We start from the raw sequence: 26,451 nt of genomic DNA, 5'->3' as shown, positions 1-26,451 counted from the left end.
CTCGTGAAGGAATTGTTTTTTGCCTTTTCGAGAGGAGTTGGACTGCAAATTTAAAGCTCCACTTTAAAAAAATCATGTCCAACCAGCAACAACAACAATTTCCTCCTGTCATCACCACTCTCCAAGATTTCACTCCAATCATTGTTTCCCAAGTCGAACAATATTTAAAAGAGTGTCAATCCAATTCATCATCATCATGTAAATTATATATTAAAAATTCAACAGATCCGTTTGTGTTAGGATCCAAATTGAGAGCTCTCTATTTGTTTGGATCTCAAGTGTATTTTGCAAAAGTATTAAATTCTTCAAGTAGTAGTAGTAATAGTACTGAAACTGAAACCATCGTCACCACTCCTGCCACCACCACCATCACTACTACTACGATTCCAACTGTGAGTGTGACTGCAACCAATGAAAGATCATCATCATTACAATCATCATCATCACCACCACAAGAATCACCTAATATGGTAGTGTTGAAATTATTCTCTCCAAATACCAATCACATGATTGAATATAATTTAACACATTCTGATTTAGATATTATTCTTGTTTGCGATGATTTATATTCAGAGAATTTTGATGAAAGTGGTCTCACTTCAAATTTACAATTTAAATTATCTTTGGATGTGTGTGTCAAAGAAGAAAATGAACAGCAAAACCATTGTTATCGTTTCATTTCATCCTCTCATTCTTTAAATGATCAATTACAACAAGAAGAAGAAGAACAAACAACCATCCTTGAATCATCTTCTCATTTCCTCCATTTCAACATTGAACTCTCTCTCCTCAATACCAATTATTTTCTTTCCTTTCTCAATTATCATCAACCCATACTTTTACAATTTATTTCTAATCATGGTGATCAATTTGTCATTTATGAAGATTCCATCATGAACGAGATTGGAGACAACATTGGTCCACTTATTTTATGAAATTACCAACAAGAATGAAAAATGCATTCATTCATGAATTAAATTTTTCAATGAATTAAATTTTTCGATTTTGGAATTTACAAAATTCTTCAAAGAAGAAGAAGAACGTGTCGTCACCACCAACACTCTGACCAACACCCTCTAGATTCTACTCCTTCTTCTTCTCGAGATTCTCTAAATTCCAATACTCTAAAAAAAGTGAAAAAGAAAATTTGTCATGGATATCGACTCTTAAGATTTGCCTATCAACTCATTCACGATGGACATGTTGATGACTTTTCTGAAACTAATTCAGATTTCTATGAAATGGTATTTCAATCTTCTCAAAACTATTCCACATGTGGAAAGAATATGAACAAACCTTTCAAATCATGTATGATCAATTTGAAAAAACATTTGAAAAGGAATGTAATGATTTCATTCAAGAAATGTCTGAAGAATTGTTATTATTGAATAGGAAGAGAAATGATCAATCCATTGTTGAATCATCATCATCACCACCACCACCAATACTACCAGCAGCAACAACACCACCAATACCAATACTACCACCACTTAATGATGAGAATGGAGAATCAGTACTTCCTGTGATTCAATTTTTGAACAAGTTCTCAATCATTGAGGAAGAAGAAGAAGGAGGAGCAGTAACAGCAGTAGTAGTATCAGCATCCTCTCTCAAGGAGGATTCATCAACTGGTGGTGGTCAGAGTGGTGGTAGTTAGTTCAATCAGTTCATCATCATCATCATTCAAGAAATCTCATCATCTCTTCAAAGATATATTTGTTTTATCCAAGATATTTGGATTATCAGTCACTCCCATCCAAGTAGTAGGAGTAAATGTAGATTCAATAGTATTATTAGATTCAACATCATCAACTCTATTATCACTAACACCATTACTAGCATCATCATCATCTTGTTGTTGTTGTTGTTGTTGTTTCTATGAATGTTCCATTGATGCTCAATTCTTGAGAAGTGAATTTCCATCTCTTCTCTACAGAAATAGTGAATTATTAAAATGTCATGGAAGGATTATTGGAAAAAAGGAAAGTAGTGCTATGACCACCCCCATACTACCACCCCATACCATACTACCACGACTCGATGCACCACCACTCCCACCACCACCAACACTCGAACCACCACCAACACTACTACCACTCATCCGTCATCATCAAACCCAAACCCATCATCACCTCCAACAAGGAATGAATTTATCGTTCATTCTCTTTCAAAACCATTCCTGCTTGATTTTAGAGAAATTGAAAAGAATATGCTCTTGTGATCATTCGATTCTATTGAATACATTGTTTCAAAGTAGTAGTAGTAATAGTATTGTTGTAACGACTACCACTACTAGCAATACTCATTCATCACCATCACCATCACCACTCACCTATTATATTTGTTTCAAACATCCATTGGGAGTACAGGTGACTTTATTCAAGTTACCATCCTTTCAACACAGAATGATGAACAGTCATAGTAATAATAATAGTAATAGTAATAATAATAATGATATTCATCATAATCCTAATATAATTAATCCAACATGTCATCATGATCAATGGTTCATTTCATGTCCAACCGTAGAGAGACAACAATGGGAATATTATCCTTTGTATTTCAACAACAATGGTTCGACCAACACCAACACACCTTCTTCTTCTTCTTTGAATCCATATGCACCAACTACTACGACTATGACTGTAGAATCTTCAACACCCAAACTACCATCAACACCACATTCATGAAGAAGTGCATTTTGGAATGATTTTAATCGACTCTTAATGAAATTACCAAATCATCATGATCACTTGACATTCATGTTCAAATGGAATCAATATACTCATGATATTATCTATATTGGATGTGTGAATGTAAATACATGTAGTGAAGATTATCAAAGAAGATGTGTGAAAATACAAGGCTTAATATGAATCATATGAGTAAGAGTGAAAATACAAGGCTTAATATGAATCATATGAGTAACAACAGTAACAACAGTAACAAAAGTAACAGCAATGAAAGAAGAGAAAACGATGACATGTCATCCAATTGTGGACCAATCCCTTCTCCAAATGTCATCATATTCTACCATTATTATGATCAAATGAGAGAATTATATGGATGGAAAGTGATGGAAAGAGAATATCATTTAGATATGTGTTGTTGTTGTGATAGTGACAGCAGATACACGTTGAAACATTGCACGAATACCACCACTCCTTTCAACAAATTCACATGTATTGGAATGTGTTGTATTGAGTACACAGGATACAATAAGGAATGATCATGATTTAACAAATCTCATCATGCAATTGAATCCAATATTTAACAAATCCTTTCAAAATACTCGAAGAAAATATTTACAAATTTGTAAGGAATTGAATGAATTTTATAGAGAGAAATTATATTAAGACCTAAAGTAAGAACCAATGATTCAAAATTTTCTCAAATTGCATCATTGATCACACTCTCAAATCAAAAGATATTGCCCCAAAAGATTCGAGGGAATTCATGTTTCGAGTGAGAGCATTTCATCATCAAGAATTCTTGAATGATCATGTCAGTACTGAGGATTCACTTCCACACCTATTTTTCACTCATCAAGTATTACCCCATGATAAGAAGTGTCGAGTGGAAGTTCAAACACTTACGACTTTACTTTTGTCGAGTGAGGTAAATTCTAATTTTAATTAAACACACAGGACAATTAGCTGTTGACACTCCTTGTTGAAATGAACGTATGATAACATTTGTACTGAAAAAATACACAAGTCTTTGTTTCAAAAAAAACATCTCCTTTTATAAAGACTCCACTCACTGTTTCCACTTATTTCCACAATTAAGACAAGTAATAAAAGCAGTCATGGGTTCATCCGCTGATCTTGTTTGCATTTCAAAATAGGTACATTTTGTTTGTTTGCATTTACCACATCTAAACATGCTCGATTCCACTTCTGCTGGTTTAGCAACCATATCTTGATGTTGTTTTCTTTCTTGCAAAATTTGACGTTCTTTCTGTTTCTCCTTAGATGCCATTTCTTGTACTTTCATTGTTGGAAGTGCATCAATAGCAATAACACCATGATAAACATTGGATCTAAAATCTTCATTCTTAGAATCACATAAATTTCTTCCCAATGTTCTACATTGATCATCATATGTGTTGTTATGAATATGAGGATTTGATTTAAAGTAATTGAACACTACATTTTCAATTTCAACACACAATTCAATCACCTTATTCTCAGTTGCATCTTTAACAAGAGAAAGACCTTGTGCAATCTTTGTTCTCCATCTATTTCTTGATTCATCATTTGAAACTTGAGGAATTGCACTCAAATTCATTTGAGGTAAAGGAGTCGTCGGTGGTGATTTAGAAGAAGAATTGGATGATAAATTACTACTGACACTACTGGATTTGGTAAGCGGTTTGACGGGTAGTTTTTGCGGGGCAGTGGCGGTCGTCGATTTGGTGGGAGATTTAATAGTGGGAGTTGAATTGGCGCTCTTTTTTGGAGGAGTGGTGCTAGTTGGAGGAGTGGATGAAGATGAGGTAGTACTATTGCTTTGTTTCTTACTCTTGGATGAAGGTGGGTCAGATTTGGTAGTTGGAGTAGTGGTAGTAGTCGTAGGAGTACTAGTCGTAGTCGTAGTGGTGGTGGTGGTGGTGGTGGTGGTAACATTAGAGTCAGCACTTGTCACCTTATTGGTCCATTGTTTCACCAATTCTTTAGCCATACTTGCCACTTGTTGATCTTCACTCTTTCTAAGACTTGCCACTGATTTACCAATTTTAACTTTTTTCAATTGTTCTACTGTAATGTCTGTACACTTGTCATGAATAAATTTGATAAATTCCTTGATTGATTTTAAATCTTGATTTGAAATTGCCTTATCTAATTCCATTTGAATATTTGCAAGTTCATCATCTGTTAATACTACTTTATCAGAAGAAGGTTGAGAAGTGTCGATCTTTTTTGTCTTCTTTTTTTGAGGTGATGCTTCTTTACTAGTTGTATCGAACTCTTCTTCTTCCTCATCATCATTATGTGTTGTTGAAGTTTCTTCTTCTTCCTCACTCTTTCTTTTTTTAGAAGTAGTTTTTTTCTTTTTCTGAGAGGTGGTTGTCACCAATGGTGAAATTCCACACTTTTCCTTAGCTATTTTAATTGCCTTCTTTAATAATGGTTCTTTTAATGCACTTGGATTGGAATCTAACATGTATGGTTCTTCTGAGAATAATTTATGATTACTCTCTTTAGATAAATCCACCCAATAATATTCTTCACCACTCGCAGCATTGATAAATTCCACAAGTACTTGACTTGTAGATTCTCTTGCTTGTAAGACAGAAGATGGAATGGATTTATCATTGGAATTGAGAATCTTTGAAATGATCATTGTTGTGAGAGTCAAGATGTTGAGCATATAAAATGTAAAGAGAGTCAAGATGTTGAGAATATAAAATGTAAAGAATGTGATTGAGAATATGTGTGTTATGTAAAGAATGTGGTTGAGAATATATGGTGTTGAATAATGATGGTGTTGTTTGTTGAGAATGTTATACAAGTGAATCATGTAGAGAATTGATGATGATGACCCGACCACATCATTGATGATGTCAATCATAGTTAATGATTAAATATTTAATGGTGGGATTCAGAATTCATTGGTGAGAAGAGTCCAGTCCATTGAATTCAATTGATTATTGTAATCATCATTCCATATAAACCTACCTTAGAGGGCCAATATGGACATCCCGGTATTTTTAACCAAATGATATCACCCACACAATAGGGAGATGCATCATCATGATGATGATGATCCACTCCAGAACTGAGAGCAGGAGAATTTATTTTGTTGTTGTGTTGTTGACTCATTTTTTCAATTCAAAACCTCGAGGTTTTGTTGGTTGAAAAGGACATGAGAGACAATGATCATTCCGAGACTGGGACTCCAAAATTCTTTTCATCACCTCCATCATGATGGTTCGAGACATCACTCCCTATATTTTCAATCCATATATATGAATGAAAAGAACTAGAATGAACTTGATTACAATTCCAAACAAACACAGAGTCTCTGAGAGTGCATCCAACATGATAAAAAAAATTCATCTCTCCTTTCGCAAGAATCACTCTCGTCACGGACAACATCATTGTATTCACTACCAGCAGCAGCAGCAGCACTATTCCACCACCATCAACAAGACAATCCATCTCATGTCCAGTCAACCTACTTTCAGATTCAACAAGTCCCATTGGAAAGACTTTTCTTCCGAAGATTTACAAGTCATTGAACGAGAGAGATCACAACGTGGAACCATCACTGAATTTTCTTCAAAACATCAATATGGTAAAATTTGTCCTGCCTGTACAAAACCAAATTCTGTCAATGTAGATTTCTGTACTGGTTGCTCATTTCCATTGACACCTCAAGATGTTTCACAATTGCCTGACAATGTATTTTTAGATATTATTACTGGAAAGAATAAGGATACTCCAATCTTATTTAGAGATGATTCATTGTGTTTATTTAATGATAAATTTGGAGTGTCTGTTCACAATGATCACATTGATATTATTCCAATTGATGTTTATGATGACGTGACTTGTTTAACACAAGAACATATTCCAATGTTGGAAGCATTATTTAAAGCAGGTGTTGAGGAATTTAAAAAGAGAGACTTGTCAAGATTTGGAGAGAATTTTAATATTGAAGAAAATGTCATTGCTGGTTACAATTATCCTGTGAGTGTGAAACATTTGCATTTGCATATGGTATTACCACCATGTAAGTTTTTAAAGAATTTGTGTAAGATCAATGTAATATTATACCTGTTTGTACTACACGCAACAAAATATTGTACATGTAATATTATTATACAAATATTACCACATAATATTACAACAGTCAAACACCACAAAGTGTTCCAATATCCTCGCTGGCACTCTCACGCCAAGATTATCAACGATCTGAAAATTTATGGAAAGGTTCGCACCTATGATCAATATCCAAATGATGAAGAAGGTGCCCGTGAGTATGCCAGAGCCATCAATCTTCACAACACTGTCAGCGAAACCAAGTTTGATCCTAATTGGAAAAACATTTAAAGCCTTAATAAATTCCTTCATCGTATGCACGTGAAATTCTGTTGTACAAGTTTATTCCAAGTCTGCAGTCATGAGTTTCTTGCCCATGTCCTCCTTTTTATACACAATCCTATAGCATCCTTCCATGATACCAGCAGCCAATCCACCTTGCGCATGGATAGGAGCCTTGAATGGATTTTTATCAGGGCTCTTGGCTACAGCATTTTGAAGTGGTAAAATGACAGTTCCAATAAGATTTTCAATTCCACGGCTAATTTCTGGCTTACCAGTTCTAAGGGTTAGCGATAGGTGTTTCAAGCGCAAATATTCTACATTGGAGGTTGCTGGAACAAGTACTGGTATTTGTTCCTTTGTCCATAGTGGTGTCTTTGTATTCGCAATCTTGGAAGTCATTGGATATTCTCCCTTTTCATTTGAATCTAGCCAAGAGGCATAAAACGTTAGAGTAGGATTGATAATTTCCTCTCTGACAGCCAATTTACAAACAATTTCTTCAAAGATAATTTGGCAAGAATATTGAGCTTCAGAAGTAAATACAGACACGAATGGTCTGTGGGTGGGAACAGTGAAAACACATTGGACTGGAAGATGATCCGATGGGTGTTTGCATTCTGGGAACTTTACAGTGTACTTTTCACTCAGAATCTTGCAAGCAGGGAATGTCTTGTAAAGTATTCTGTCCGTGTAGGATGGTGTTCGCTTCTTCTTATTATCGAATTCAAGTGTTCCAGGTTTGTACTTGTAAGATGGTGGGAATGAAATTGGATTTTCTTTAAAGCCATAAAACACCTTTCCAAGTTTTTGTTGTGCCTTTAGTTGATCCTTTGCAACGAGTTGATCATACTTTTTGTTTCTTGCCAAACCAACAGCATCATCATAAGGCAATTCAACTCTATAATTTGTATCACCCATAAAGAAAATGTAATCAAACTGTCCACTAATGTCCATTGTTGGGTTGCCAATGGACATGGCGTCAATAATCTCTTGAGCATTTTGATTTCTAAGATTCAGATATTCCTTGTCGTCTGTTCCCTCGCCATGATTAGCAGCCAAATGAGATGAAATAAAAAGCATTGCGGTATCGTTGAAGCATAACGAAATTCCAACACCACCCTTATTTCCAGCAACTTTAACAAATCCTGTTGCTTTTTGAACGCCTTGAATGTTTGAAATCTTTAAAAAGTGAGACTTCTTTGTAAGAACAACCAATTGAATTTCCCACATTGTAATACAAGTCAAAACAATGTACTTGTCTCCAAGACAATTTTCAACGTAGGCTTTAAATTTGTTCACATCTTTAGGAAATCCAGATTCTTGAGTTGCAATCGCATATAGATCGTATTTTCCAGGAACTAGAATGTCTTGGAGTTCTTGTGGGTCTTTAGGAGCTTTCTTTCCGCCCATATTCCAAGTCATACAGAATACTTGGATTGGTTCAAAGGCTTTTGCATATGCGTTGACTTTGCATTCACCATGATATTGCTTGACTTGACCATTCTCAATACAGTTGAATGAACCTTTGAGGTCAGAAATGACTTTGACTTGTCCAGGACCACAAACGAAGGGGCACCAAACAAATAAATTCTTTCTCATACAGGAAGCACATTCAAAAAATCGTTCTCTATGATAGTTTGATTCAAATACGAGATCGTGATGTGACTTGTCTCCAAAGAATCTCAAAACAGATCTTCTAGAGTCAGTAAAATGTCTTTCAAGGGAATATAAATCTTTAGCTTGATAGGTACTTTTAAGTTTTCCTCCCTTCTTATCGAATAGTTTGAATGTGGATGCAAAGAAGTCAATTTCCCAAATCTTCTTATCGTTTGGACTTCCATTTTGGTGAACAACAAATCGTGGTTTCAACCAAGTTGTATTACTAAGTTTTGAAACATCCACTTGATTTTGTTTGAGCACTTTTTCTTCCTCTGCAAATGTATCTTCTTCTGATAATTCTGGCTTTTTTGGAGGAGTTTCATCGTCAACAACAGAAGGTTTTTGCTCTACAGGCTTGGCTTGTTGATCAACAAGTGGTGTTTGTTGTTTTTCGGCTGTCTCTGGTACAATTTCAGGCTCTTCTTCTGTTGGTGGAAGTTCTGGTTCGTCTTCTTGCTGTATTGGAGGCTCTTCTTCATCCTCAACAACAGGAGGTTCAGAAATATTTTGTACATTGTCCTCCTCTTGTGGTAATTCAGGCTCTTCATCTTCTGGTGGAAGCTCAGGCTCTTCCTCTTCTGTGGTCTGTGGAATTTCAGGAGGCTCCTCTTCAAACTCAGAGGGAATTTCCGGAGGTTCTTCGTATGGAATTTCCGGAGGCTGATCTTCTTCTGTAGGTAATTCTGGTTCTTCCTCATCTGGAATTTCAGGCTCTTCGTCTATTGCAAGTGTTGCAGTTTTTTCGTCTTCTATTGGAAGTTCAGGAGGATTGTCTTCTTTAAGGGCAGAATCTTCATCAGCAGGTAATTCAGGAACAGAATCTTCAATTGGAGGAGGTTGGACATCTTCTTCTGGAATCTCTGGTAATTGTTGCTCTTCAATAATAGCATTTCTTTTTTGAACCTCATAACGCAAAAAAGAAATCAATGATTGGACATATGCTTTTGTTTTTGGGCTATCACCCTTATACCTGAGAGAATATTTGATAGATGTTGGGGTTGGTTCCAAAAGAACTTGAATAAGCAAGTCTTCTCCTGATGGTAAATTGAACATGTAATTCAAAGTATCTGAAGATGATTCCTCAACTTCATGCTGGTTGAGAGCTTTAGTTGCTCCAAACGCATCATTCACACATTCACTCAGTTGGTTAAGTTCTGTGGACATTAACTCAGCAACGTGGGGTACTGTTTCGAAAGTAGCACTTTGTTGCCACTCCACATCAAAGAAATCTGCAGTTGGATATACTGGTATTATTTCATCCTTCAGACCCAACATAACATTAAACAGCTCATGCTTTTCAGGATGGCCAGATACAGAGTAGGTTAAACAAGGAGATGTACATCCTTCCTCAAATTCAGGAGATACAATCTTGTACAAAACAGCCTCTTCACCTGGTTCAATAATATCACCCTCACCACCTCCAGATTCGAAACCAATTCCACCCATCGAAATATCAACATTTTCAATAGGTGAATAAGAATTGTTCGTTACACGATATTCTAGGAGCACTTTGTCAGGATAAACGCGCTTAGACACTTCAACTTTGATTAGTGGATTTGATGGTTTGGAAATCAAGACACATTTTTGAATGGCGACTGGTACTCCCAATTTTTCTTGTAATTCATTGCTTGTTTTGTCTTCAAACATTTGAACTGGTTTGATTTGTTCCTTATAGCTCGAACAAAAAGATTTTAAGAACTTTTCTGTTATTTGCTTCTCTGATGATTTGACTTGAACCTTGAGTTTAACAACACCGTTTTCGAACTTGTTAGCTTTTCCAAGGACAAGTGCTGCATCACCTGATGGGAATTCGTAGGAGGAGCCAAAGAAACATGTACCTTCATCGACACCTTCCTTTACATGTATTACTGGTGCAAGATCATGCGAAATGCAAAATGATTTCACTAAATCAACTGGATTTTGGTGCTCGCCTGAAATGATATTATCTGTTCCATGTTCACTGAAGATACCACTGTCCCATAGAGTTTTGAAATCTTCAAAACTTGGTTCTGTTTCTGTAAGGTTAAGGTCTCCAATTTTGAATTCAATATTATCCATCGAAACCTCATATGGCTGAGGTTCTCCAATTATCTCATCGTTGGATGGGTCAAACGTTGCAGAATCGAACAGTATCTTTAGTTCTCCCAGTTCTCCAACAGGGAATTCTTCATCTCTCTTTAAGGCAACAGCAACCGAGCTTGTGTTGTTGTAGGGATAGAGTTCATCAATCATAACTTGGTATGCCTCCTTGTGGAGACCCTTGATGATTGGATCGATGTCAATTTTGACATTTCTGTAGCACGTGTTGGTGTCTTGTGGAGGAGAGATTTGAACCTCAATAACTTGGTGAGAAGGAAGAGTATGAACCTTAACTATGAAGGGGCTTGCTCCTGTAAATTCCTTTGTCTTTAGAGGTTTACCAAATTTGTTCCAAAAGTTCTGCATGTTGGTTTCGAGAGATTGGATTCTTGCTGCTCTGTGTTCTTCAACCCTCTGTTGCTTCAATCGTATTTGCATTTCCATCTCCTCCTGTTCTCTTTTCCTTTTCTCCTCAGCTTCTTTTCTTTCCAATTCCAATCGTTCTTGTTCTTTTCTAATTCTCTCCTCCTCTTCTCGTTTTATCCTCTCTTCTTCTTCAAGTCTGCGTTTTTCTTCCTCCCTCGCCCGTCTTTCTTCCTCTTCTTTTAGTATTCTTTCCATTTCTTCCTCTTCCTTACGTCTCTTTTCTTCCTCTTCACGTTGCTTTTGTTCTTGTTCAAGTCTAATTTGCTCTTCTCTTTGAATTCTTTCTTGCTCTTCTTTCTCTTTTTTGAGACGCTCTTCTTCGATAATTCTTAGCATTTCTTCCTGTCGAATCCGTTCTTCCTCAGCCAGTCTGATTTGCTCTTGTTCTTTTCTAATTCTCTCTTCCTCTTCTCGTTTTAGTCTCTCTTCTTCTTCAAGTCTGCGTTTTTCTTCCTCCCTCGCCCGTTTTTCTTCCTCTTCTTTTAGTATTCTTTCCATTTCTTCCTCTTCCTCCTGTCTACGCTTGGCTTCTTCTTCCTGTTCCTTGAGCAGTCGTTCCATCTCCTCTTCCTCCTGTCTACGCTTTGCTTCTTCTTCTTCTCTTGCCTTCCTCAGTATTTCTTGAGCTTTGATATGTTCCTCTTTCTCTTTTTCAAATTTAATTTTTCTTGCGACTCCCTTTACAATCTCTTCCTTATTTTGCTTCATGTTTTCCCAAAAGGACTTGAGATTCTTCACGGCTTCAGATCTGACATTCTCTAGTTCTGTTCTTGTTTGAACGAGCGCTTCCGTTCCATTTGATTTTGAGGTAAATACTACCTTAGTTAAAATAGGTTTGTCATCCTTTTTTGCAAAAAATTGCATCGTATGTTTTGTAGCTGTTGCAGGTATTTCTTGTTGTGCCTCAGATATTGGAATCATACCTGCTCCTTCTACAAATGAATCGATTGCATCTTGAAGTGGAGAATCAAAAATAAGAGTTTCTTTTGTTTCATTTTTTTGCCCAGTCTTGAACCACAAATTCTCAAATTCAGTAGTGTCCTTTGTCTCGGCTTCGATAGTATCAACCACACCTAACTGAATAGGGGAAAGAGTTTGTGTCTTTCTTTGCCCGGTTTCTTCATCTGTATAGTGTACTTGAAGCCTCATTTGACATCCTCCACCTTCAGTAATTGCATCTTTGGAGTCAATCTTCAACACTGCAGCTTCCAAATCTTCTGGACCAATTTTCTCGATTTGGGGAGCTGAAAGAACGGATACGTCAACGCCTTGATTTGGAATCGCCTCAATAACAACATCTCGGATTGAGTCATCACTAGCAATTTCTAGAAATAGTAAAACTTCTCCATTGGCTCCTAGCTGTTTAGACGCAAGAATTAATGGCTGTTTCTTTGATTCGTTAATGGTAACTATTTGAGGAACAACCGAGGGTCTCACAAGCTTTAAGGATTGGTTTGATTTCTTCTTGAGAATAGTTTCATAGTACGAGGTATTTCGGGATTTAAGATCATTCTTCAATTCTGTTCTATGGCGAGATGAAAACTCTTTAAGAGCTTGTTGATCGTTAGCCTCTTTTGCTGAGACCAGTTTCTCATATAGTTCAATTCTTTTTTTCAAATTATTTCTTGCTTCCTTGATCGACTTGTTATATTCGTGATCACTCATGAGTTTTGGTTTCGGTGCGTGAGATCCTTGAGATGAGGACGCCGTGAGTCTCTTCTCAGCTTGCTTTTTGTACTGTTCAACCACTCCTTTAGTCCATTCCTCAAATATTTCTTTCTTTGTACGTTTTGGTGCAGATTTAGTGCCTCCTTTTGCTGTCGGCTCCTGTTGATCAACTGCTAGAGCTTCCCACAATTTAATTAACTCCTTTACGCTAACGGTTTTAAGAGCACTCAAATCATCTCCCGACAATTTGGTACCGGTTTCTTTCATAATTTCCAAGAGTCTTGGATCCAACTCTTTCTCTGCCATTTTTCGAATCGAGTAAGGCTTTGAGGTGGGCAGATATTTTTTGTTGATGAAAAAATAATGGCGATCCTCTTCGTACACACACACATGTTGAGAACAGCAGAAAATATGAATCTTCACAATCGTTCACAGACTGCTCTCCGTCTGGTACTGTCGACGAGACGTCCATGGACAGATAGACGCTACCAAGGTACCTTTTCCGTTAAAGCAATAGAAACACGAATTTCATCTCTCGAAACAAGAGCATACAAGAGTTGAGGGGTGGCATCCGAGTTTAGATATGGTCGTAGAGCTTGACATCTCAAAATGAATTCTCTGGCATGTTCTGTGGCATGGATCACTCGACTCGAATGTTGACCAGATTTCTTTTCTTCAACCATAGTAGTAGTAGTATCTGTGTTTTCATTCTCTTCCTCTTCCTCACCGCCAGCACATATTTGACAGAGTATGTGGTGATTGCTGGTGGGATTCTCATGAGAGGTCAAACAAAAGCTTTCATTAAAGATCAATTGTTCCATATATGGAAGGAAATGGATGAAAGGACTTGATAGCCATCTCTTATTGTTATGGAACTATTCAGAGAGCAAATGATCGCCATCAAGGTGGTGGTTGTGTTGGTCATTATATGAATATCGTTCTCTGTTTCGAAAACAACAAAACCCCAACAATAATCATATTCAATACATACCTTTGATAAGACAGAGATCACTAACGAGATGGATTTCTCTAAATCTTGTAATTTTTCTGTGAGCACTTCGAGTAAATCTGTTTGTTGAAGAATGGTTTCTTTTGAAAGTTTTTTCAATAGTTCTCTTATGAATGCAAATCGTTCTTCAATTTTTGTAATGACAGGTGTTCTTGATTCTGAGAAATCATCACTAAGAATAGAGAGATCTTTTTTTGTTTCTTGTAGTAGCATCATGGATTCATTGTTATGAATAATATCCATCCACCACTCCCTCAATGAATAATAAGTGGCTACCAGAGAGCATATGATTAATCTGTGATGGGTGTGTGTGAAAGAAATAATGTTGAGAGAACGAATGATAATTGTTGCAATAGAGAGTAGTATAGTAATTTCAACAATAAGTCAAGGATAAAAACGTTAGGAATCAGAATGTCATTCATTTGTTTGGAATGTTGTTAAAATAGCAGCGTATGCCATTCATTTGTTAGCAGCGTATGCCATTCATTGGAGATGATTGTTAGCATATATTTCGAAAAAAGAATACTATCAATCACACTTACTCATCCATCACATGGGTCATTTCTATGGTATCTAAATAGTGAATGACTTTTTCTGCATGTAATTTGTGATCAAATAATGGTTTTTGTTTTGAGACTGGAATGGGTTGTGCTTCCTCCCAAAATTGTTTCCAAATATTTTCATTGGATTGTGAACTCATTCTAGAACTGAGACTATTGCTATTGGCATCGACCACATCCTTCGGAGAATACCAAAGTAGAAAATCTGAAAATTCAGCATTGGGATTGACATACTGAACACATTTGGTGTTTGTGAAATTAAAAGAAAGAGAAATTCATTGAAAATGGGATCAAATATTCATAAATTGAGAGATTGAAAGAAGAATAAAGCATATTCATCGTTACATATTCACACATTTCAAATTTCACACACACCTACCTTAAATGCTTGCATATCTGATAATAAACCTTCACATTGATATCTTGCACGTTGTTGTGAAGATTCCATATTCGAAAGTAAATGTTGTTCTTCTTCAATCACATCTTCAGTTTTTGTTGGAATGTATTGAGTAATGGGAATGTTAATTTTTCGACCATTCGAAATTTCGAGTACTTGTTTGATGTGAGGAGAATGTTGTGTGAATGGTTGTTGTGATTGTTGTTGTTCATCTATTTGAGAAGAAGAACAAGTATTATTCCTATCATCATCATTCTCACTTTGTACATCATAAAATTCATCATCATCCTCTTCTTCTTCATCCTCTGAAATATCCAATCCTGAATCTTTCCATTCTTTTCTTTTCAATTCTTTTCTTTTCCATTTTTTTCTTGCCAATTCACATTCTCGTTTACAACACACATTCAACATGTCAATTTTTTGTTCTAATAAACAACTTGGAGTCCAACTCACATTATCCTTTGTGAATGGAATAAAAGATTGATCTGGAGCAATTTGTGCCAATACTGAAAGATCTTGAATATTTGTTTCTTCCCAAAATTTAAATAAAATTCGAATGAAATTCTTCCAGAGAATACCAATGTCGGACATATTCTTCATTTTAGGTAAGTGATCACACAACCTTCGTAGTAGACTCGAAGGAGAACATGATTTGGGAATATAAGAGGTTATTTCATTGGTGGAAATGTAGTGTTGTTGAGATCGTTTCATGAATTGTGAAGAAGAAGTATCATCATCATGATGGACATCAAAAATATCAAAAATGGCTTCATGAATGTAGTCGTAAGTGGTGTGGTTGTTGTGTTGTTGTTGTTGTTGTTGAAGAGGAGAAGAAGAAGGTTGATAGAAGGTTGTCGTCAGGTCATTCATTGTGTTCTCTGACATGATGATGATCACAAGTTACAATGAATAATCACCTTTTAAAGATTGGCATTGGATGAATCATACTTACCCTTAAAACTAGTTTTTTTAAAAGGTAAATAAATATCAAACAAGAGTCGATGTAAACCATCGGTGTGTTCGAGTTCTGGTCTGTATAGGAATGGAATTCGATAGGAATTCGATAGGGATAGGATGGCATTGGATAGAACATTCAGTGTGTGAGTATGTTTCAATCGATTGTGATAAATCGATTGTGATATTGTGAGTGAGTGTTCAATCATCATTATTGAATCATCCATTCATCATATATCATCATCATTATTGAATCATCCATTCATCATATATACATGATGTATCTAAGGATCCTATCCTCTGATCTTTATAAAACCTTCTTACCTTTTTTCAACATTCATTCTCACTTCCCATGAAAAAGATTGTGTGAGATTTAACTCATCGATTTGTTGTTGTAAATGTTGAAGAACATTTGGAAATAAACATGCCATCGTTATGGAATGAATAGGATCATATTTACATCCCAAAGGAGGAATATCACTTGCTCCCATTCGAGATTCTTTCAATGAGAAATTATTTTTCATCCAATTCCATTGTTGTGAATTGTAGGATTCTAGAACGTAGTTATATCTTGCCTTGATTTGAATTTCATTACAAATTTTAACATGTTTTCCAATGTTAAAACAAAAGAGTTCAATAATTCCACTTAATTTTGTATATCGAGAAGAAAGATATTTGTTTTGTTCTAATTGTTTTCTCAAAGATTCACTTTTAAATCTTGTGATTTGATTCACAAGAGAGGAATTAAATCTTCCAATATAATCATGAACTCCATCACATAATACAAAATATGGTATTGAAAAGTGAGTATTTGAAAGAGCAATTGAAATGGCACTCAATAATGTGGTAATGAGTTGTTTTGAAAGAGATTTACCATGTTGTTGTTGATGGTGATGTGAATGTTGTTCATTTCGTTTTTCAATATATTGTGAAAGAATGAGAAATTCTTGAACTCCAAACCAACGTGTCAAGTGATGTGATCGATGTTGAAAATCATTGTCATTCTCTAATAAAAAATTGGTATCGAAATGACAACAAGTGGTTGAAGAATGAATAGAGGAGGAGGAGGAGGATGTTTGAGAATGATGAGTCGAAGGACTGGTATTGTTATTGTTACTACTACTATTGCTGTTGTTACTACTACTGTTATAGTTACTAGTATTGTTGTTGTTGTTGAAATTACTATTACTACTACTAGTAGTATTAAATGTCCTATTATTACTACTACTAGTTGTGTTTTTGAAATAAGTTAGTCTATATTTAGCTCCTCCATAGATCAGTAATTGAGAATGATGTGAAAAATCAGAAAATTGTTGTTGACTACGACGAGGATGAGAAGAATCTCGAGTTGCTGCTGCTGTTGGTGCTGTATTAGTGCACCATGTCACAATACAGCTTTCAATTTGATCCACAAATCTTTAAAAATTTTGAAAATATATAGATCGATCATCATCATCATCGGAACCTACTTTTCCCATGCTGTCAACTTGGAATAATCATTAATTTCAAATACATAATTTTTTTCTTCATTCTTACTCAAGTCTTCAAGTGGGTCTTGGGAGAGAGAGGAATTCAACATTTGATTATTATTAAAATTGAATGAATCAACCGAATCGGAAGCGATGATACTGCTACTACTCCTACTGCTTCTACTGGTGGTGAATGGAGAGGACGAAACCTCATTGTTTAATATATATTCACGATCATTCAATGTCGGTGGTTGTTGTGTGTAATCTATTGCTGTTGTTGTTGTGGGTGTTCTTGCATTTGGGTGATCCAAAGAAGAAGAATTTTCACCAATCACGATTTTGGAAACGAGTTGTTGCTTGGAATTCATTTTTTTTAAGTTCTTGTTGTTGTAAAACTAGATAACACAATTTCACTTTCTATTTGCTCTTTGAGTCATGTGACCTCAATGATGAAATCAACCGATCCACGCTCATATGTCAGTGGATCACAACATCCATGATGCTGAATATTTTAATATTAAAAATTGCAAATTCAATCAAAAAAAATGACTGAATCATCACATCACCAACAAGCCTCAGCGCAAGCAAAAAAAGAACAAGAACACCGAAGACGTTCCGCACTGAAAGCACTCGCTCAATTTAAACCACAAGTACTTGCAAACAAATTTGAGTTTGAAGGAAAAACATATTCATTATTTTCTCCAAATGATTTAATTACGAAAGAAGATCCTTATCAATGTTCTTATTGTGCTCTTCACGCTCCTCATACACCATGCGGAACTCAATTAGGTAAATATAAGGAATGTCTGTCGGAACAGAAGGGGCAAACACCAAGTGAAGCTCTCAGTACGCCAAGTTCTTATGAAAATGATCCCTGTAAACCTGTTTTTGAAAAAGAATTTTATCCTTGTTTTGTCCAATTATCAGGATCTCCTTATTTATATTTGAGAGCAAATGCTTTGTTCGGATTGGAAACAAGAGATTTATTCAAAGTTTGGTTTGACATTCAGAAACACCAGGCTTTGCAACGGACAAGTTTGCATTAACGATGGTCAATGTATCCTTTGAAATTTGAAAAAGTACGAACTAGTGAGATAACATTCAACAACAGATCTTTAAATGTTGAAGATTCGCGTACACAGTGTGAAAAAACTTTTTAGCATGACCGAGCAGTCTTTTCATAAACTTTTTTAAGAAATTCATAGACTTCGATTTGATTATATCTCTTTGCTAGTTGTATGGCATCTCTTCTTCCTGTTGTACTCTCACTTTTTGTTGTTCGCGTGATATCTGACCCATTCATCAATAAAACCTTCACACATTCCAAAAATCCTTTTCTTGCTGCGAGGTGTAATGAGTTTTCAAGTCTCTTCGATTTGGGAGATGAATGTTGGAAAACATCTACGCACTCACCACACTCTTCGACTAGATATTTCACAAGCTCTGCGTGGCCACAATAAGCAGCTCTGTGAATTGGAAGATTTCCAACATCATTTGGTATCGAAATGTTACTTCCTTTAGACACTAAATATTTCATCATTTCCAAATTACCAATATGTGCTGCCTTGTTGATCAGGGTGTTTCCGTTTGATGTTGATTTACAATTTAGTAGTTGAGGGAAGCTTGCCAAATACAGTTTAACACAATCAAAAAGTTCAAGCGAAAAGGCCAAATGAATCAATTCTTGGTTTTCCTCCGTAATAGCTAAAGAAATGGCCTCCTTTGTGGTTCGCAGTACTGTTTTTACGACCTTGTTTTCTGTGCTTGCATCATTGCTGTTCTCCATGTCATCGACATCACTGTCACCAGAATCGGATGACGGATCAGGTATTATGACATTGATGTCATCTTGTTGAACATAATAATCATATGTTTTGACAATACTTTGAATGTCTAGATCAAAAATATTGATCCTGTTACATTTTAAAAGGGCATCTTCTCTAATAGGATTTTCTGCCAGTTCCATAATGATTTTGTAGTATGAAAGAAAAAGTTTTAAAATTTCTTCTCGCTTGCTTTGAATTGCCAAGTAGAGAGGCGTCTTTTTGCCAAAATAGTTAAATTTAGCATTGTTAATAAATATATCCAGTATAGCTCCTTGTTCTAATAGATATTTAGCCGTTGTCAATGCAGCTTTCTTACAACAATAATGTAATGGTGTATACCGCTTATCTTTGTCCTTTTCAGAGTTTGTCAGAACGTTGATATATTCTTTGCCCTTTTTCAGCAGTAATTTCACAATTTCCACATTGTCATGAGAAGCAGCTGAGTGAATGGGTCTCTTGTGATCCTTACTTTTAATAGAGAGATCTATTCCGGGCTGATCCAGGAGCCATGCCACTGTTTCTACATGTCCATGTTGAGCTGCCATGAATAATGGAGTCCTTCTATTACAAGGATTGGTGATATTCAATTGGTTAGGGTCATGTTTTACAAGTATGGAAATTATTTCTGTAAATCCACGTCTACTGGCGCTGTGAATTGGTAAATTTCCGTCTTGGTTAGGAGTGTCTGAAATATTTGCACCATATTGTAACAACAATTTTACAATGTTAGTATTTTGTTTTTTTACAGCAATGTTGATGGCAGTATATCTTTGTTTGTTGGTCAAATCTAAGCAAGAAAATCCTACTTTGTTATCTCTATTCATTCTACAAAACAAATCAACGAACTCTGGCATGTTTCTTGAAGCAGCTTTGATCAATGGTGTACTAATATCATCATCTCTGATCATGAGATAACGGATATTCTCTTTCAAAAGTTGCTCCACCGCGTCTATTTTTAACTTTTTCATATATTTAAAAAATTGTTTTGCTTGAGATTGAGAAATTGGTCTAGCAACATCTCCCATTGTATTGGGTAGGGGCGATGATGATGATCGTTCTCCATCGTTTTGATGATGTTGTGTTGGTGGTACTACATGAATTTTTTGTACCCGAGTGGAGTTTATCGCTCCGCTGGTATCATGATGTTGGGCATTGTTGGGCGTGGTGTTGGTAGTATCACCTTGTGGATGATGATGATGATTGGAAGTCGAATTGGTGATGTTCAACGCTGCTGCCGTTGCTGATGAGGAAGGAGACGACGACGATGAACTGCTCGAAAACAACCGATTGAAAGATCGCATTTTTTTGAGAGGGCGTTTGTCGGTTGGTGTTGCCTTCTTTGCAAATATTCGTTTTTCAATTTAAATCAAAACAGTGGTATGAACAAATGAGGTACGAATCGTTTGGAAATTGAAGAATGATACGATTAGGTCGATCTACCAAACGAGAAAAATGAAATGGTCAGACTAGGCGGATGATTGATAAAACAAGAGACAATTATGGTGGTGATTTTGTTCTTCTTTTTGGGTGTTTGACTGCTTGTGATTTTATTTTTTTTTTTGGATTTCTAAATTCTTTCATGAACTAATTGAATTGAGAAAATACTACCGTTGGGGACGCGAAGTAATTTTTATAAGTAAAATCTCATCATCTGCCTCACTATTTTCTGTCTGAAAGTTTCTAATTGCTACTGCCATCTTGACTACGTGGTAATGTTGAGTGTCGTCTTCTGTGGAACAAGATCTTTCTTAATTTGACCAAATGAACATTCCACTTTCTATCTTAGTGATTTTAGCAACTTATTTCCAGCTTTTTGTCAAATTCCTGATTCCCCTTCCGTCTTTTGGAGGTCTTCCTTTTGGTTGTGACTTTGGAGTGACGATTTTGATTTTACTGAACTTGCTGACAACAGATTCATATCCACAATCACCAAGCATAACTGCACCATCCATAGATGATTCTATTTCATCTTTCATGAGAGTCATAAAGGCACTCTATTCGACTTATAAGCCCCATAGAGTTCTCCAATTAGTCCTTTGGCATCTGAAAAACATGTGAACCGATTTGCATAATGATGTTCTTTTTAGGAATGTTCATCACTCTTCTTAGAAGCATTCTCGGGTTGTGTCTTTTTGAAATCGGAGCTGTCGATCCGTAAATTGACCTTAGTCTTCCTTTCTTTTCCTCCCAACTTTTTAGATGCACGATTCCAATCATTATAGCTACCAAGGACAATTTGTGCATCACACCAATCCTAGAAAGATTGCCTAATCACTTTGGTATTGTGTCGTCTAATTGATTTCTCTGATATTTCCAAAAAAGATGAAATTTCAGACTCAATTTTTTGATAGCCAACCCCGAATAAATCATGTTAAAGCACAATAAGCAGACAATCATTTTCAAAATTTCGATCTTTTTCTAATCCCCAGAGAGGCACCTTTTTCTTCTTCATTTCAGCATTCAATGTTTCCAACGTCTTTTTCGAGATTTTAGACAAAACCTTCTTCTTTAACTCTTTCACATCACTCATATTTTTTTTTCACGCTGTCCGAACCAAAGGTAGTATTTTTACCAAGACCCTTTTCTCATTTTTTTTTAACTTTTGTCAATTAGAATCCCAGCTGGATTCGGTGAACAGGTGCTCCAATTTTAATTTAAGAAAGTTCACTAAAATAACCCGTCTGTCTCTTTTTTAATGTTTTTGGACTCAATTCCTCCCTCCGCATGTACATTCATACTTGTTTTATTTGTTTTTTGATTTGTTTCTACTAAAAAGAGATTTAAGTCCAAATCCCTTCTTCTTTTTTGGTTTTTGCAATTCTGCCATTTCATTAAACAATTCCACCACATTGTCCTGATTTGTATCTTTGGCAATATCTAATGCTGTTTTACCATCACTATCCGTAGCATCTAACTTGGCAATTCCAGGAATGGATTCTACCAACATTTTGAACATGTGAAATTGTTTGTAAACCACTGACAAGTGAAGTGCAGTTCTATTCTTTTGATTTTCAACATCATTTACAAACCATGAAAGTGTTTCAGAGCTTTGTCGTGTAGTTAAATAAGCTAATAATACTTTAAAACTTGGTAAATCTCCTTTCACAATACATTCTTGGAACATGGTACGTCCATGTGAATTCTTTTGTTTTAAACCTTTCATAATCACTTCAGAAGAGAAACAATCACTTTTTAGGAGATTTTGTAAAAATTGAGCTCCATTCTTACAAAAGTTGGCATTATTCGTTGTGAAGAATCCATTCACTGTTTTTTCATTAAGGTCTGAAAGTTTTTTCTTTTGATGTACAAATACATTGAAGAGTGGATTTTCCTGGAATGAATATTCAAGATGATGTTTTGGGTATGTTTTGGGTATGTTTTGGTATGAAGGGGTGGTGATGGTCGGGATGAATGGTGTGGTGTGAAGAGTAAAAAAAGAAGAGTATAATAATAGTAGTAGTAGTACCACAACAGCATGTAGGTGAGAATCATATTCTGTGAATATATAAATCTCTCTCAACTTACATTATTTTGATTTTGTTTCAATAAATTTGCTCCCTTCTTACACAAATATTCCACAATATCCAATCTTCTCTCTGTGATGGCTCTATGCAACATGGTCTCACCTGTCTTGAAACTAATATCAATATTCGCTCCAAACAGTAACAATAAATCAGCCAATTCAAAGAATGATTTCTGTAATGCCAAATATAGACAACACCCTCCATACATGTCTAATTCATTTACAAATTTTGAAACTGGTAATAATTGATTGTTACCATTCATGGTCACACTTGCTGCATTACATAAAAATGCAACACTTTCTTTGGCATTATTAGAAACTGCATAAAAGAGAGGATGAGCTTGTTTTGAATCTTTCATGAAAATGAGAGATGGAACCATGTCATACATGAACTCTAATAAATGCACTTGATTGAATTTACTTGCCAAGTGAAAGAGAGAACACTTGTCATGATCTGAATAAATGAATGTAGAGGTTAATAGTTTGGATTGAGCGAGAATGAGTTGTGATGGTGATGAAGGTGATGATTCATAATGAAGGGTTTCATGTGTGGTTGTTGTTCTTGTTGTATCCATTGGTTCTTGTGGTTGTTCTTGTTGTGGTTGTTCTTGATCATCCACATGTGGATTGGTAGTAGTAGTAGTAGTATCACTTGTCGTAGTGGTAGTAGTCGTATTAATATCCGTACTGATCGAATAATGATGATGATTCACTGTTTGAAGTGAAGATAAGGATGATGAAGATGAGGAGGATGATAAAGAACAAGATAAATTCTCAATTTCTCTACCAAGTAAATCCTTAAATTCCTGTTCCATTCCTAGAACACAATATTGCAAGAGTAAGGATTTGGAATCTGTGCCTTTCATATAATTGGCATAGACAAGAGTTGGATCAGATGAGTTCAGAATGGCAACACTTTGGGCACCACCACCACCGAGTGAGTCACTACTACTACTACCAGTGGTGGTGGTGGTGGTGATGGTTGTTGTTGTGAAATGGTGATGATGATGGCTGCTTGGAGGAGTAGTACAAGTTGGAGAATCGATCAGAGCATGACTCCAATGAAGAGGATGAGGAGAAGTCTCTTCCACTTGAGTTTGGTTGTTGGGAGTGTCGTGCATCGTATCGGGTGTGGTGGTGGTTGCTGTGGTTGCTGTGGTTGAGGAGGGTAATGGTGAATCCGTACCATTCGTACCATTCGTATCAGCACTCACACCTGGTGGACCACTCCGAGGACAAGAACATGTGGAAGAGTGACTTGTGGCACTTGTCTGAAATTCCGAGATTGCATTTGTTGTTGCTGTTGTGGTCAACACAGGATGATTCCAATCATTCTCAAAAAAGTCTTTTTCTTTGTGGCATTCGAAGGTTGTCAACTCTTCCTCACAGTGATGATGATCATGGTTGTCGTCTTTATGACAACTCTTCCTCGATAATGTCACATCATGATGGTTGTTGGTACATTTTGAATGAGGAGTACAATAATCATGACTTGGACGACCATTCACAGTAGTAGTAGTAGTAGTCACAACAAGCATCTCACACGAACTGGTAGTGAGCGTGGAGGAAGGAGAGTGAGAAGAAATTGGAATGGAAGAGGTAGATGGCTTGATGGGAGGAGGAGGAGTTGTTGTTGTTTGAATGGTTCTTCTTGTTAATTCATTCAGTGGTGGTTGTTCTGAGTGTTGTTGTGATAATGATTCAACAACATGATGATGATTGTGAGAAGAGATGATTTGTGTGGTCCATGTTGACCTGGAAGATAATGGTGGTTTTGTACTGGCAGATGGTGGTAGTGGAGGTGATGATGATAATTGGAGAGTTTGTGATGAATTCATCATGGTCGTGTGGTGAAAAGACAATTTGTCAATCAGATTTGAGAGGTTGTTGTTGTTGAATATACTTATTGTGAGAAGGATCCTTCAATGAACTGTTTCTTCAACTCTGTGTTTAAATGCTCATCACAATGTCTTCTCGTTGTTGTTGTTATTGTTTTTTAAGAATGATGAATTTGAGAACCGAGAAACGTAAAAGGAATGTTTTGAGATGCTATGAGATGTACAATTTTAATGCAGAGGAGGAGGAGAAGTGAGAATGATTGTTGATCAATCAAATATGTATGATTTGAATGATACCAATTGAACAACTGTTGATCAATAATAGACTCGTTGTTAGTGAGAGAGCACAATAGGATCTCACACTCGTGTGTGTGTGTTGATCGAACTGTGCAATGGGTGATTTTGTTTGCGTGTGAACAACGACACGAGGAAGAGAGAGTCACACATTGGGATGACATTGACGCTCTCTCGGTTTAAACTGGTAAAAAGTGCAGGAGGAGCGGTTTTTCTTTTCTTGTCACCATCATTCAATGCATTGCTCAAGTCTAAGAGTCAGTCAACCATTGACACATTGCAGAATTGGTCATTTTGTCATTACCAATAGGGCAGTCAAGTCATTCCCATTTCTGCTGTAAAGATGTTCAAAACAAACAGCTGATAACATCATCCAAAGAAGAAGAAGAAAACTGTTGGGTCAATAGATCGTCGTTTGATTTGTTTCATGATGTTGACAGGGTATAATGGAAATCTTATAGACATCAAAATGGTGATTCAGTTGAGAATTTTCATGAATGCAAAATTCTTGTTGTGAATGATGATGTTTTGGTGGTCGAATGGTGTGATTTGTTGAATTTTCTTTGGTACTTCCATCATCATGATGATTCACAAATCCTCCAAAGGAATGTTTACATTCATAAATGAAATAAACTCTCCTTATTCTTGAATGAAGTAAGGCCATGGCACACATACAACATGGTTCATGTGAAATAAATAAATCTAAACCTTTACAGAGATAGGGAATTTTAGAAGGATCTTTTTCTGAGTTAGGACTCTTATTTAGTGTATCAATAATCTCAGAATTATGCTGAGCAACCATTTCAATTCCAACCATAGAACAATGTCTTAATGTATTCTTAAATTGTGATAACATTGAGGTTCTTGTTGGAAGAGAATGATCATAATATGGAGAGAAAAATGAGTGATACGACTCGTCCAGAAATAATTCATTCCCTCCATTCTGTTTTTTAACCATTGTCTTGGTATTGGGATTGTAGAATACTCCAGAGACTAATTTCGTCTTTTCCCAAGACTGTAAAACTAATTGAACACATTTTTCGACTCCCTCCATGTCGTGAGTGTTGACATTGATTTCTGCTTTTGGATCACCTTTGGCCAACTGTAGTTCAGTTTCAAATAAATTTACTGTTCGCATTGGCCAATATTGACTATTCCATTCTTTCCATTGACTTTTTAATTTTGGAGCATATTTAGGAATTTTAAATAATTTTAAATCTGATGTCATATGATTTTCTAAATTATCATCCAATGTTGGATATTCTAAAATTTTATAAAACACTTCTTGAATGTGATTGGATGTCATTGAAGATTTCAACCACTTGTTCAGAGTATCATCAAGATTTTTTTCATCATCATCATTTAAATTATTATATTCATCATTTATATTGAAAGGACATAAAAGACAATAAACATCCTTCTCAATATTCTTAACTCTCTTCAAATGGTCCAATCCGTAGGAATCTAGAGAGAAATGCTCGTTTACATATCGAACCAATGCAGATGTTTTAGATTTGTTTTTAATTTTAATTCCGATGGCTAGAATGAATTCTAAAGGAGGAATGGAGGGTTTTGAATAAATATTGGAAATATTTGAAACTTTAATACATCCATCCTCAGGAGAAGAGGACATGGAAGAGTTACTACTACTTCCATTACTGCTGGGTGGAATCATTTTTTTCATTCGCTTCTTCTCC

General features: G+C 35.9%; 11 protein-coding genes across 11 annotated transcripts; 5 read left to right on the top strand and 6 right to left on the bottom strand.

The window, feature by feature from the left end:
- Nucleotides 1–74: 74 nt before the first annotated feature.
- On the top strand, nucleotides 75–935 carry FDP41_004138 (uncharacterized protein; the record flags this gene model as incomplete). The annotated part of the gene is made up of 1 exon (XM_044707520.1): nucleotides 75–935. The coding sequence occupies one exon, from the start codon at nucleotides 75–77 to the stop codon at nucleotides 933–935; it is 861 nt and encodes a 286-aa protein (XP_044561556.1).
- A 338-nt stretch (nucleotides 936–1,273) lies between these two features.
- On the top strand, nucleotides 1,274–1,657 carry FDP41_004137 (uncharacterized protein; the record flags this gene model as incomplete). Its single annotated transcript, XM_044707519.1, has 1 exon — nucleotides 1,274–1,657. The coding sequence occupies one exon, from the start codon at nucleotides 1,274–1,276 to the stop codon at nucleotides 1,655–1,657; it is 384 nt and encodes a 127-aa protein (XP_044561555.1).
- Nucleotides 1,658–2,144: 487 nt separating this feature from the next.
- Nucleotides 2,145–2,690, top strand: FDP41_004136 (uncharacterized protein; the record flags this gene model as incomplete). The annotated part of the gene is made up of 1 exon (XM_044707518.1): nucleotides 2,145–2,690. The coding sequence occupies one exon, from the start codon at nucleotides 2,145–2,147 to the stop codon at nucleotides 2,688–2,690; it is 546 nt and encodes a 181-aa protein (XP_044561554.1).
- A 1,069-nt stretch (nucleotides 2,691–3,759) lies between these two features.
- Nucleotides 3,760–5,825, bottom strand: FDP41_004135 (uncharacterized protein; the record flags this gene model as incomplete). The annotated part of the gene is made up of 2 exons (XM_044707517.1): nucleotides 3,760–5,331; nucleotides 5,682–5,825. 2 exons carry the CDS (start codon nucleotides 5,823–5,825, stop codon nucleotides 3,760–3,762), a joined length of 1,716 nt encoding a protein of 571 aa, XP_044561553.1.
- Nucleotides 5,826–6,167: 342 nt separating this feature from the next.
- On the top strand, nucleotides 6,168–7,058 carry FDP41_004134 (uncharacterized protein; the record flags this gene model as incomplete). The annotated part of the gene is made up of 2 exons (XM_044707516.1): nucleotides 6,168–6,738; nucleotides 6,859–7,058. The coding sequence occupies 2 exons, from the start codon at nucleotides 6,168–6,170 to the stop codon at nucleotides 7,056–7,058; spliced, it is 771 nt and encodes a 256-aa protein (XP_044561552.1).
- Nucleotides 7,059–7,109: 51 nt separating this feature from the next.
- FDP41_004133 (uncharacterized protein) lies at nucleotides 7,110–13,190 on the bottom strand (the record flags this gene model as incomplete). The annotated part of the gene is made up of 1 exon (XM_044707515.1): nucleotides 7,110–13,190. The coding sequence occupies one exon, from the start codon at nucleotides 13,188–13,190 to the stop codon at nucleotides 7,110–7,112; it is 6,081 nt and encodes a 2,026-aa protein (XP_044561551.1).
- Nucleotides 13,191–13,369: 179 nt separating this feature from the next.
- Nucleotides 13,370–17,641, bottom strand: FDP41_004132 (uncharacterized protein; the record flags this gene model as incomplete). Its single annotated transcript, XM_044707514.1, has 7 exons — nucleotides 13,370–13,759; nucleotides 13,876–14,188; nucleotides 14,436–14,686; nucleotides 14,833–15,728; nucleotides 15,803–15,882; nucleotides 16,129–17,220; nucleotides 17,274–17,641. 7 exons carry the CDS (start codon nucleotides 17,639–17,641, stop codon nucleotides 13,370–13,372), a joined length of 3,390 nt encoding a protein of 1,129 aa, XP_044561550.1.
- Nucleotides 17,642–17,818: 177 nt separating this feature from the next.
- FDP41_004131 (uncharacterized protein) lies at nucleotides 17,819–18,319 on the top strand (the record flags this gene model as incomplete). The annotated part of the gene is made up of 1 exon (XM_044707513.1): nucleotides 17,819–18,319. One exon carries the CDS (start codon nucleotides 17,819–17,821, stop codon nucleotides 18,317–18,319), a length of 501 nt encoding a protein of 166 aa, XP_044561549.1.
- A 110-nt stretch (nucleotides 18,320–18,429) lies between these two features.
- On the bottom strand, nucleotides 18,430–20,400 carry FDP41_004130 (uncharacterized protein; the record flags this gene model as incomplete). Its single annotated transcript, XM_044707512.1, has 1 exon — nucleotides 18,430–20,400. One exon carries the CDS (start codon nucleotides 20,398–20,400, stop codon nucleotides 18,430–18,432), a length of 1,971 nt encoding a protein of 656 aa, XP_044561548.1.
- Nucleotides 20,401–21,842: 1,442 nt separating this feature from the next.
- Nucleotides 21,843–24,463, bottom strand: FDP41_004129 (uncharacterized protein; the record flags this gene model as incomplete). The annotated part of the gene is made up of 2 exons (XM_044707510.1): nucleotides 21,843–22,430; nucleotides 22,625–24,463. The coding sequence occupies 2 exons, from the start codon at nucleotides 24,461–24,463 to the stop codon at nucleotides 21,843–21,845; spliced, it is 2,427 nt and encodes an 808-aa protein (XP_044561547.1).
- A 691-nt stretch (nucleotides 24,464–25,154) lies between these two features.
- FDP41_004128 (uncharacterized protein) lies at nucleotides 25,155–26,429 on the bottom strand (the record flags this gene model as incomplete). Its single annotated transcript, XM_044707509.1, has 1 exon — nucleotides 25,155–26,429. The coding sequence occupies one exon, from the start codon at nucleotides 26,427–26,429 to the stop codon at nucleotides 25,155–25,157; it is 1,275 nt and encodes a 424-aa protein (XP_044561546.1).
- Nucleotides 26,430–26,451: the final 22 nt, after the last annotated feature.

Source organism: Naegleria fowleri (genome assembly GCF_008403515.1).
Source record: "Naegleria fowleri strain ATCC 30894 chromosome Unknown tig36, whole genome shotgun sequence".
Lineage (NCBI taxonomy): Eukaryota > Heterolobosea > Eutetramitea > Acrasida > Naegleriidae > Naegleria > Naegleria fowleri.
Note: the sequence above shows the minus strand (reverse complement) of the source record. Positions and strands in the feature narration are given on the sequence as shown.